Consider the following 13,081-nt stretch of genomic DNA (forward strand, 5'->3'; position numbering starts at 1 on the left):
TAGTTTATGAAGTGATTAGCACAGATAAATATGATGTAAAGTGTCTCCATTATCATCAGAAGGGTTCTGGGTGCTCCACGTTGTAGTACTGAAACACAAGCAAATATTTTGTGCCCGTAAAATATGGTGTGATGGGTAAAATTAGTTTTGCATTGTTTGAACTGCATCAAGTTCTTTTGATATGAGTGACATGCCCTGCTGTGGCAGGGAAAAGAAGAGAACTAGCAGAAAAATGATCATATCGGAGAACAAAAAAGGCGAATATGCTCCTCATTATTAAAACAGTCTGGCTAAAAAGTGGGTACGAGGTGCCTCACTCTACTTTTCTCAGCACCTTTAAAGCTTTTCACAAAAATATTGGCATGTATACTCATAATTTTTTGTGCTGAGAGAGAATGAAACAGTGCAAGCTCGAAAGAGATGGAGAAGTAATAAATACTGGAAGGTGCAGGACGTATGAAAAGAAAATTTATATTTGAAGAGCTATTTGCACATGCCTAACAATTTGGAGGGGAGTGGGGAGTACGTTCATCACTTGCTTGGCCTTTAGGAATTCAGTCAATATGGAGTACTTCTTGGGAGCAGACCACACATTCTGTGTGTGAGAATTTTACAAAAATGGTGATTTGGCAGCTGTAGTGTGGAGGGAATTCTACAGTGATTATGTATTCCATACAGTAAATTTTGAGGTTCATTCAAATGATACCAGGTCAGTGTGTCTACATTTGCCTTACATGTAAGGTGGCACCACATAATTGCAGGTATGGTGGCACCACATAATTGCAGGTATGGTGGCACCATCTACTGGTAGAGAGACTGATGTGTGTGTGCCATTTGATGTTGCATAGCTCCAGTGTGGTTTCATGCTGAAGAGAAGGTGGTCACACAAGTTATCGTCCACTACCGAACATGCAGGCGAGTAAGCAGGAACAATGAGGAGTGATTCATTTTCATGTCCAGCATTATCAAGCCACTTTACAGAACATTAGGTGGGCCATCAAGTCGAAACGCTGAAGCATGTTGTCCATTGGCATTATCCTCCTGCATTTCAATGCCTGCCCACACGTGGCCAATGCGTTGAGGATGACATAGTAACACTTTCAGTGGGGAATGCTGAAACGTTCACCGTATGGTCTCGAACTTTCACCGTATGACTTTCATGTGTTTGGAGCTCAAAAACAAGCTATTCACGGACATCGATTCACAATAGATGATGAAGTGTGTGGCTGGGTCCAGGCCTGGATCCGACAGCAGCCTACTAGCTTCTTCAAGGATGGAATTGACCAGCTAGTGTTGCAATGGGATAAATGTGCCAACAGTTTAGGCGACTATCTTTGAATATGTGTACTGTGTATAACTAAAGTTTTGAGTTAATAAAATCATTACCGTTATTTTACATTAGTGACAGGGTTTCATCTGAATGCCCCTTACAAATGGTGCTCAAAGTCTTCCCCTTTTCTGGAAATGGATCATATTGTTTGAGGAGACCAGTTAAACACTGGCCATACCAAAATCTGGGTGAGAAAGATCATCAAGAAGGGGGAATTTGTGGAGAGTGTAAGTCGGTCTGTTCATGACAATCCTAACCTCTCCATTCCTAAGCATGCAAGTTCTTTAAATGTGCATAGATCATCAGTATACCAAATTCTGCAAAAAGACCTTAAACTGCACCCTTACAAGATCCAATTGGTGCAAGAATTAAAGCCTCAGGATGTCAGACAATGGCTGTAGTTCATTAATAATGTGACTGAGTGCCTGTCATTGAGCATATTCTTTTCTGGCGAGGCTCATTTTCACCTGAACAGTCACGTCCATACACAAAATTGCTGCAACTGGCGTGCAGCAAATCCTTAACAGAAACATGAGAAACCCCTTCCTTCACCAAAAGTTATTGTACAGGTTGTGTTGTTGACTCGAGAATTAACTGGCCCCTGCTTTTTCGAGAACGAGAGAGGTTGTGAAGATACAATGTGTGCAGAACATTATGTGACAATGTTAAATGAGTTTTTGATACTTGAGTTGCACAACTTTTCTAGTTATAGCCAAAGGACATGGTTTCAGCAAGATTGAGCCACAGCACAGATATCCAGTGTGTGTATACTGCAAGTTCAAGAAATTTTCCCTGGCAAATTAATCCCCAGGAGTGACATAAATTGGCCCCATGCAATCCTCATTTGAGACCCATGGATTTTTTATTATGAGGATAGGTCAAATCTAAAGAGTATGTCAATAATACAACTACTCTGGAACAATTGGACGAAAATGTCTGTAGCGAAGTGGCAGCCATACCAGTACCTACATGCCGACCCATCATACAAAATTTTGTTCATTGTTTAAGTAAGTGCTGTAGACATGCTTGACTGCATTTAAATGACATTATTTTGTGATGTAAATTCATAAACTGTACTTTTCAATACAAATAAAGTTTTAGTTGATAGAATATAGCCTCTATTTTATTTTGACACATCAAATGTAAACTTTCTTTTGAGACACTCATTAGTAGACAGTGATAGTGGAATAGAAAGAGTGAAGGAGACAGTGACAGATTGAAAGAAAGAGAGGGACACTGTGCCACTGGAAGATAGTAGACAGTGAGAGAACGGTGCTAGGAAAAGAGTAAAGGAGACAGAGCCAGTGGGAGAGGAATAATGAGAAGGAGAAAGTGGAACTGGATGAGAGCCAGTGATAATGAGAGAGAGACAGTCTGTGGTAGTGGCAACAAAGAAGTGAGTTAGTGGCCATGAGAAGATGGCAGCAGTGGGAAGGAAAGAATGAGATAGTAGCAGAAAGAGAGAACAAGAGGGAGACCGTGACAGTGAGAGGAGACACTAGTAGTAGGACAGAAGGAAGGTGACTGTGGCTGTGAGACACAGAACAGTGACAGTTGGAGAGACCCTAAAAGATAATGACAATGAGTTGGGTCAGATGAGAGAGTGAGAATGGATAGTAGGGAGTGGATGGGCATGAGAGACTTACAGTTATGGACTAGTGAGTGTGAACGAGTTACAGTTAGAGAGCTTGTAGGACTGAGTGGTGAGTTGCATATTAAAAAGAGCATGAATATGTTGCATGTCAATATTTTGGTGAAAAATTTTAAGGACACTGAGGAATGTAGAATGAGTCAGCTGGTACCCACTCTTCAGTCAGAGTCTTTTAATGAAGTGGGACGTATTTAGCTTTCATTTTGCTCCAATAGGAACATTTTTCCAGTGTCTTTCTCTTTTTCCAGGTCTAGGTCCCCCCCCCCCCTCCCCCCCGCCATACTTCTATCTCTTTTTGTCACTATTTTCTATGTTTTCCTCATCTCCTCTGTGTTATTAGCTCTCCATTCTGCCCTTTCACTGGTTTTGTGTAAGTGCATTAATTCCTTGCAATTCTTGCAACTCGAACCCGCATCTTTTTACTTCCATTATCATTGTTTTCCAACTCTTGTGTCAATTCCTCCCAACTTTTCCTCTCTTTTTCTGCTACCTCTTTCTCACATTTCTTTTTGTGTTCTTCGCAGTTTCCTTTTTGTCTCTGTTTCATTCTTACCATTCTTTCTTCTTTTCTTTAACTGCTTCCTTCACCAACTCATTGACGTAGTAAATAATAGGAATCCTCATAAGACAGTATATGCCTTGAGGGGCTGAAACAGGATGTGCTGGGTGGGTACATAGGATAGGTCCTGGAACCTTGCCTTCCAGAGGGTTATGAACGTTGTGGCAACAGAAGTAAGTGTGGTATTAGTGTATAGAATAAGGACTAGTTTATAAAAGAAATATGCAGATACATTATTTATAAAAAACTTTCTTAATTTCTTGTGGCTTTTGTTATGGTATTAGCTTTACTTTCAGCCCACTCCACTTATTTTGGTTCTTATACATGATACACAGGTGCTGTTTCCTCTCACATACGGTGTTAATGAGTTTCACTTAATACTGCAAGCTTATTTGTAAAAGAAGGTTCAACACAACACAGTTTTACAAATAACATAGAGCACTATATTTTTGTTACATTAAAAATTTGTGATGTGAGTAAAACCCTGGAAATAGATTTAACCATATAAATTAACTTTTCTTTGCAGGAAAAGGCTGTACCCATGGATTAGTATATGCAAGGCTTATAACACCAGATAAAACAGACCATGGTTTACATGCATTTATAGTTCCCATTAGGGATCCAGAAACCCTTCAGCCATTTGCTGGTGTTCTTGTTGGTGACGTGGGAGAGAAAATTGGACTGAATGGGGTGGATAATGGTTTTGTGCAGTTCATTAGATACAGAATACCTCGTGAAAACCTACTAAATAAATTAGGAGATGTGACACCAGAAGGGAATTATGTTAGCCCACTTAAAGACCCAAATAAGAGACTAGGTTTGTTACACATTTAATGTTAAAACAAATAATTTTTATCATAATTTATTTCAAAATAAAGTAACTATTGTATTTTTTATAACAGTAGTCCTATAACAATATTGGGTTTATCGCGATATTACAAGAAAATGATACTTTTAGGAGCTTCACTTGCGACATTGTCTACTGGTCGAGTGTCTCTAATCACAGTAAGCTTGTCAAATCTCATGAGAGCAGTTCCTATTGCAGTTCGATACGCTGCAGTACATACAGAGGATACACAGGATGTGAAGAGCTCACAGGTCCAGCTAGAGGGCCAGTGGCAGGTAAACTATCATTTACTAAAGACAAAAGGTTTTAAAATTATACCTCCATTAAAGCTTTTAGTTTTAGTTTTATTGATCCCACACTAATTTGATCAGCTTTTTCAAGCACTTTTCTTCCATATATATACCACAGTAACTGAATATATGTTCACACTGAGATACCAACCATCAACTCTCATTACTTTCTAAACAACTGAAAGCAAACTGTGTGGTAATAACCTCATTTGTGCTGAAATATGAAGAAAAACCTTGTGTGTTAAGTGTAAGTATCTGAATAGTGTCTCATTTTTTTGTTATTTCTCCTGAAGTCATTCACAAGATGTGCACGATGGGGGTGCGAATTATCGTCCATGAAGACAAATGCCTCACCAATATGCTGTCAGTATGGTTGCACTATTGGTTGGAGGATGGTAGTCATGCAGTATACAGTCGTTACAGCACCTTCCACAACCACCAGCAGCATACGTCGGCCCCACATAACGCCACCCCAAAACAGCAGGGTACCTCCACCTTGCTGCACTCGCTGGACAGTGTGTCTAAGGCCTCCAAACATGTCTCCGACAATTGTCTGGTTGAAGGCATATGCGATACTCATCGGTGAAGAGAACGTGATGCCAATCCTGAGCGGTCCATTCGGCATGTTGTAGGGCCCATCTGTACTGCGCTGCATGGTGTCGTGTTTGCAAAGATGGATCTTGCCATGGATGTCGGTAGTGAAGTTGTGCATCATGCAGCCTATTGTGCACAGTTTGAGTCATATCAAGATGTCCTGTGGCTGCACAAAAAGCACTATTCAACATGGTGGCATTGCTGTTAGGGTTCCTTCAAGCCATAACCCATAGGTAGTGGTCATCCACTGCAGTAGTAGCCCTTGGGCAGCCTGAGCAAGGCATGTCATCAACAGTTCCTTTCTCTCTCTATCTCCTCCATGTCTGAACCACATCGCTTTGGTTCACTCCAATACGCATGGACAATTCCATTGTTGAGAGCCCTTCCTGGCACAAAGTAACAATGTGAACGCGATCGAACCACAGTATTGACCGTCTAGGTATGGATGAACTACAGACAACGCGAGCCGTGTACCTACTTCTTGGGGGAATGACTGGAACTGATCAGCTGTCAGACCCTCTCCATCTAATAGGCACTGCTCATGCATGGTTGTTTACGTCATTGGGCTGGTTTAGTGACATCTATGAACAGTGAAAGGGACTGTGTCTGTGATACAATATCCATAGTCAATGTCTATCTTCAGGAGTTCTGGGAACTTGGGTGATGCAAAACTTTTTTTGATGAATGTATTAGCAGAGAAAAATTTTATAGAGTTTTTCTGGTGCATTCCCATTTGTACATAATGACAGTGGTATTTCCTTCATCAGCTTTTACTGTTAGTGTAAAATTGTTATTCAGCTTATGCCATATTTTTGACGAGAAGCTTCCTTTCTCATGAATAACAGAGAAATTGTCATTCAGAGTTTTGGTAGACCGTCATGTGGCACAACATGCTTGCTTCACTACCTGAGCCATCTGGGTCCTCCCCTCCACCACCAGCTTTTCTGAACTGTGCACATGGGAACTATCCTCAAAACACATTCTCTACTTCCGTAATTATCCTGGCCTCAACCTATGGTAACATACTGTCCCCACACCCTTCACCCAACAGTTTCCACCCCCTTTCTGTCCTGTCTCCTTCTCCCCATTCTTGTCTGTCACCCTCTTTGTTTGCTACCCTCTACCAATGCACCCATACATCTTTCTGCACCCCTCTCCTCTTTTGCTCTTTTTTTTACCCACATCTCCACCCCACAAGATCCTGATGCTGCACCTGTTGGCATTCTAGTCCCTAGTTCCTGTACACCGTGACAGAAAGTGTTACTATCCCTTCCCCTTCCCTTCACCATCCAGATAGCTGCTTGCACCCATCCCCCTCATGATAGTTGCAGTCTGGCCTGAGCTGTGGAGCTGGCAGTCATGTGCCCATGAGGAGCCCTTGATTGTGTGTATGAATGATGTGTGTTTATCTTTTGCTCATGAAAGCTGTGGCTGAAAGGTTTATGTAGGTGCCTTTTAATTGTGCCTGTTTGCAACTTAACAAGTCTTCTTTATGGTAAGTAACAATCTTACTTTACCTACATTGTTGATATTCCTACCTGGAGTTTCCATCATTAGAGTTTTGGTACATTGACTGCTCAGTTTTTAAAATAACTTAGGTAACTTTATATTGAAGGACTATTTGTGCATTATTCCTTACATTTGTTGTTGTTGTTGTTGTCTTCAGTCCTGAGACTGGTTTGATGCAGCTCTCCATGCTACTCTATCCTGTGCAAGCTTCTTCATCTCCCAGTACTTACTGCAACCTACATCCTTCTGAATCTTCTTAGTGTATTCATCTCTTGGTCTCCCTCTACGATTTTCACACTCCACGCTGCCCTCCAATGCTAAATTTGTGATCCCGTGATGCCTCAGAACATATCCTACCAACCGGTCCCTTCTTCTTGTCAAGTTGTGCCACAAACTCCTCTTCTCCCCAATTCTGTTCAATACCTCCTCATTAGTTACGTGATCTACCCATCCAATCTTCAGCATTCTTCTGTAGCACCACATTTCAAAAGCTTCTATTCTCTTCTTGTCCAAACTATTTATCGTCCATGTTTCACTTCCATACACTACATACACTCCATACAAATACTTTCAGAAACGACTTCCTGACATTTAAATCTATACTTGATGTTAACAAATTTCTCTTCTTCAGAAACGCTTTCCTTGCCATTGCCAGTCTACATTTTATATCCTCTCTACTTCAACCATCATCAGTTATTCAAATAGCAAAACTCCTTTACTACTTTTAAGTGTCTCATTTCCTAATCTAATTCCCTCAGCATCACCCGACTTAATTCGACTACATTCCATTATCCTTGTTTTGCTTTTGTTGATGTTCATCTTATACCCTCCTTTCAAGACACTGTCCATTCCATTCAACTGCTCTTCCAAGTCCTTTGCTGTCTCTGACAGAATTACAATGTCATCGGCAAACCTCAAAGTTTTTATTTCTTCTCCCTGGATTTTTATACCTACTCCGAATTTTTCTTTTGTTTCCTTTACTGCTTGCTCAATATACAGATTGAATAACATCAGGGACAGACTACTACCCTGTCTCACTCCCTTCCCAACCGCTGCTTCCCTTTCATGCCCCTCAGTTCTTATAACTGCCATCTGCTTTCTGTACAGATTGTAAATAGTCTTTCACTCCCTGTATTTTACCCCTGCCATCTTTAGAATTTGAATGAGAGTATTCCAGTCAACATTGTCAAAACCTTTCTCTAAGTCTACAAATGCTAGAAATGTAGGTTTGCCTTTCCTTAATCTATTTTCTAAGATAAGTCTTAGGGTCTTTATTGCCTCACGTGTTCCAACATTTTTGCGGAATCCAGACTGATCTTCCCCGAGGTCGGCTTCTACCAATTTCTCCATTCGTCTGTAAAGAATTTGTGTTAGTATTTTGCAGCTGTGACTTATTAAACTGATAGTTCGGTAATTTTCACATCTGTCAACACCTGCATTCTTTAGGATTGGAATTATTATATTCTTGTTGAAGTCTGAGGGTATTTGGCCTGTCTCATTCATCTTGCTCACCAGATGGTAGAGTTTTGTCAGGACTGGTTCTCCCAAGGCCGACAGTAGTTCTAATGTTGTCTACTCCTGGGGCCTTGTTTCGACTCAGGTCTTTCAGTGCTCTGTCAAACTCTTGACGCAGTATCGTATCTCCCATTTCATCTTCATCTACATCCTCTTCCATTTCCATGATATTGTCCTCAAGTACATCGCCCTTCTATATACTCCTTCCACCTTTCTGCTTTCCCTTCTTTGCTTAGAACTGGGTTTCCATCTGAGCTCTTGATATTCATACAAGTGGTTCTCTTTTCTCCAAAGGTCACTTTAATTTTCCTGTAGGCAGTATCTATCTTACCCCTACTGAGATAAGCCTCTACATCCTTAAATTTGTCCTCTATCCATCCCTGCTTAGCCATTTTGCATTTCGTATCGATCTCATTTTTGATATGTATGTATTGATTTTTGCCTGCTTCATTTTCTCCTTTCATCAATTAAATTCAATATTTCTTCTGTTACCCAAGGATTTCTACTAGCCCTTGTCTTTTTACCTATCTGATCCTATGCTGCCTTCACTACTTCATCCCTCAGAGCTACCCATTCTTCTTCTACTGTATTTCTTTCCCCCATTCCTGTCAATTATTCCCTTATGCTCTCCCTGAAACTCTGTAAAACCTCTGGTTTAGTCAGTTTATCCAGGTCCCATCTCCTTAAATTCCCACCTTTTTGCAGTTTCTTCAGTTTTAATCTACAGTTCATAACCAATAGATTGTGGTCAGAGTCAACATCTGCCCCCTGGAAATGTGTTACAATTTAAAATCTGGTTCCTAAATCTCTGTATTACCATTATATAATCTATCTGATACCTTCTAGTATCTCCAGGATTCTTCCATGTATACAACGTTCTTTTATGATTCCTGAACCAAGTGTTAGCTATGATTAAGTTATGCTCTGTGCAAAATTCTACCAGACGGCTTCCTCTTTCATTTCTTAGCCCCAATCCTGATTCACCCACTATGTTTCCTTCTCTCCCTTTTCCTACTCTCGAATTCCAGTCACCCATTACTATTAAATTTTCGTCTCCCTTCACTAACTGGATAATTTATTTTATCCCATCATGTTGTTGTTGTTGTGGTCTTCAGTCCTGAGACTGGTTTTATGCAGCTCTCCATGCTACTCTATCCTGTGCAAGCTCCTTCATCTCCCAGTACTTACTGCAACCTACATCCTTCTGAATCTGCTTAGTGTATCCATCTCTTGGTCTCCCTCTACGATTTTTACCCTCCACACTGCCCTCCAATGATAAATTTGTGATCCCTTGATGCCTCAGAACATGTCCTACCAACCGATCCCTTCTTCTAGTCATGTTGTGCCACAAACTTTTCTCCCCAATCCTGTTCAATACCTCCTCATTAGTTACGTGATCTACCCATCCAATCTTCAGCATTCTTCTGTAGCACCACATTTCAAAAGCTTCTATTCTCTTCTTGTCCAAACTATTTATCGTCCATGTTTCACTTCCATACACTACATACACTCCATACAAATACTTTCAGAAACGACTTCCTGACACTTAAATCTATATCCAATGTTAACAAATTTCTCTTCTTCAGAAACACTTTTCTTGCCATTGCCAGTCTACATTTTATATCCTCTCTACTTCGACCATCATCAGTTATTTTGCTCCCCAAATATCAAACTCCTTTACTACTTTAAGTGTCTCATTTCCTAATCTAATTCCCTCAGCATCACCTGACTTAATTCGACTACATTCCATTATCCTCGTTTTGCTTTTGTTGATGTTCATCTTATATCCTCCTTTCAAGACACTGCCCATTCCGTTCAACTGCTCTTCCAAGTCCTTTGCGTCTCTGACAGAATTACAATGTCATTGGCAAACCTCAAAGTTTTTATTTCTTCTCACTGGATTTTAATACCTACTCCAAATTTTTCTTTTGTTTCCTTTACTGCTTGCTCAATATACAGATTGAATAACAACGGGGAGAGGCTACAACCCTGTCTGAATCCCTTCCCAACCACTGCTTCCCTTTCATGCCCCTCGACTCTTATAACTGTCATCTGGTTTCTGTACAAATTGTAAATAGCCTTTCGCTCCCTGTATTTTACCCCTGCCACCTTTAAAATTTGAAAGAGAGTATTCCAGCCAACATTGTCAAAAGCTCTATCTAAGTCTACAAATGCTAGAAACATAGGTTTGCCTTTCCTTAATCTTTCTTCTAAGATAAGTCGTAGGGTCAGTATTGCCTCACGTGTTCCAACATTTCTACGGAATCCAAACTGATCTTCCCCGAGGTCAGCTTCTACAAGTTTTTCCATTCATCTCTAAAGAATTCGCATTAGTATTTTGCAGCTGTGACTTATTAAACTGATAGTTCGGTAATTTTCACATTTGTCAACACCTTTCTTTCTTTGGGATTGGAATTATTATATTCTTGTTGAAGTCTGATGGTATTTAGCCTGTCTCGTACATCTTGCTCACCAGCTGGTAGAGTTTTGTCAGGACTGGCTCTCCCAAGGCCGTCAATAGTTCTAATGGAATGTTGTCTACTCCTGGGGCCTTGTTTCGACTCAGGTCTTTCAGTGCTCTGTCAAACTCTTCACGCAGTATCGTATCTCCCATTTCATCTTCATCTACATCCTCTTCCATTTCCATAATATTGTCCTCAAGTACATCACCCTTGTATAGACCCTCTATATACTCCTTCCACCTTTCTGCTTTCCCTTCTTTGCTTAGAACTGGGTTTCCATCTGAGCTCTTGATATTCATACAAGTGGCTCTTTTTTTTCCAAAGGTCTCTTTAGTTTTCCTGTAGGCAGTATCTGTCTTACCTCTACTGAGATAAGCCTCTACATCCTTACATTTGTCCTCTAGCCATGCCTGCTTAGCCATTTTGCACTTCCTGTTGATCTCATTTTTGAGACGTTTGTATTCCTTTTTGCCTGCTTCATTTACTGCATTTTTATATTTTCTTCTTTCATCAATTAAATTCAGTATTTCTTCTGTTACCCAAGGATTTCTACTAGCCCTCGTCTTTTTACCTACTTGATCCTCTGCTGCCTTCACTACTTCATCCCTCAGAGCTACCCATTCTTCTTCTACTGTATTTCTTTGCCCCATTCCTGTCAATTGTTCCCTTTTGCTCTCCCTGAAATTCTGTACAACCTCTGGTTTAGTCAGTTTATCCAGGTCCCATCTCCTTAAATTCCCACCTTTTTGCAGTTTCTTCAGTTTTAATTTACAGTTCATAACCAAAAGATTGTGGTCAGAGTCCACACCTGCCCCTGGAAATGTGTTACAATTTAAACCTGGTTCCTAAATCTCTGTCTTACCATTATATAATCTATCTGATATCTTTTAGTATCTCCAGGATTCTTCCATGTATACAACCTTCTTTCATGATTCTTGAATCAAGTGTTAGCTATGATTAAGTTATACTCTGTGCAAAATTCTACCAGACGGCTTCCTCTTTCATTTCTTAGTCCCAATCCATATTCACCTACTATGTTTCCTTCTCTCCCTTTTCCTACACTCGAATTCCAGTCACCCATGACTATTAAATTTTCGTCTCCCTTCACTACCTGAATAATTTCTTTCATCTCATCATACATTTCTTCAATTTCTTCATCATCTGCAGAGCTAGTTGGCATATAAACTTGTACTACTGTAGTAGACATGGGCTTCATGTCTATCTTGGCCACAATAATACGTTCACTATGCTCTTTGTAGTAGCTTACCCGCACTCCTATTTTTTTATTTGATTTTGTATTTATAACCCTGTATTCACCTGACCAAAAGTCTTGTTCCTCCTGCCACCGAACTTCACTAATTCCCACTATATCTAACTTTAACCTATCCATTTCCCTTTTTAAATTTTCTATCCTACCTGCCCGATTAAGGGATCTGACATTCCATGCTCCGATCTGTAGAACACCAGTTTTCTTTCTCCTGATAATGACATTCTCTTGAGTAGTCCCCAACCGGAGATCCAAATGGGGGACTATTTTACCTCTGGAATATTTTACCCAAGAAGACGCCATCATCATTCAACCATACAGTAAAGCTGCATGCCCTCGGGAATAATTATATCTGTAGTTTCCCCATGCTTTCAGCCATTTGCAGTACCAGCACAGCAAGGCCGTTTTGGTTAGTGTTACAAGGCCAGATCAGTCAATCACCCAGACTGTTGCCCCTGCAACTACTGAAAAGGCTGCTGCCCCTCTTCAGGAACCACACATTTGTCTGGCCTCTCAACAGATACCCCTCCGTTGTGGTTGCACCTACGGTACGGCCATCTGTATTGCTGAGGCACACAAGCCTTCCCACCAACGTCAAGGTCCATGGTTCATGGGGACATTTAGTTTTAGGTAACTTGAAGTGGCTCCATGGCTCAGTGCTAAATATGACAGACTAGTGTTCCAAACATCTCACAAGGGAACTGTCCAATCTGATATGTCAAAACCTGCCATAAAATTTTTTGAACAGGAAGAATATACTGAAAAAAAAACAGTGTCAAAATTTTAGGCACACTGCAATTTTTTTATTTTTTTAAATATTGAGATTTACCAAATTCATAGCATGCCATATGGCTGGGGGAGTGTACCCCTCTGTTGCAGCTGTAGCAGACAGCATATCTACAATATGGTGAGCACATATCCTCGGCTGATGGCACAATAGTAAACAGATAAATTGAATTTCAGTTTCCATTGATAGTTTCTGTGACATAGTTTTTACAGTTACTACTCACTTGTATTTGCAACTCCTTCAACATTCGTAATAATTAGCAGTTGCCTT

At 40.4% G+C, this 13,081-nt stretch overlaps 1 protein-coding gene across 2 annotated transcripts in view; it reads left to right on the forward strand.

Annotated features, from left to right (window-relative positions):
* LOC126480834 (peroxisomal acyl-coenzyme A oxidase 3-like) overlaps positions 1 to 13,081 on the forward strand; it is a 324,948-nt gene that overhangs the window by 156,286 nt on the left and 155,581 nt on the right. For both annotated transcript variants that reach the window (XM_050104178.1, XM_050104179.1), the window contains exons 7-8: positions 4,067 to 4,357; positions 4,499 to 4,662. In XM_050104178.1, the coding sequence (XP_049960135.1) occupies positions 4,067 to 4,357; positions 4,499 to 4,662 (455 nt within the window). The remainder of the gene's footprint in view (positions 1 to 4,066; positions 4,358 to 4,498; positions 4,663 to 13,081) is intronic.

This window comes from Schistocerca serialis, chromosome 5 (genome assembly GCF_023864345.2).
Source record: "Schistocerca serialis cubense isolate TAMUIC-IGC-003099 chromosome 5, iqSchSeri2.2, whole genome shotgun sequence".
Classification (NCBI taxonomy): domain Eukaryota; kingdom Metazoa; phylum Arthropoda; class Insecta; order Orthoptera; family Acrididae; genus Schistocerca; species Schistocerca serialis.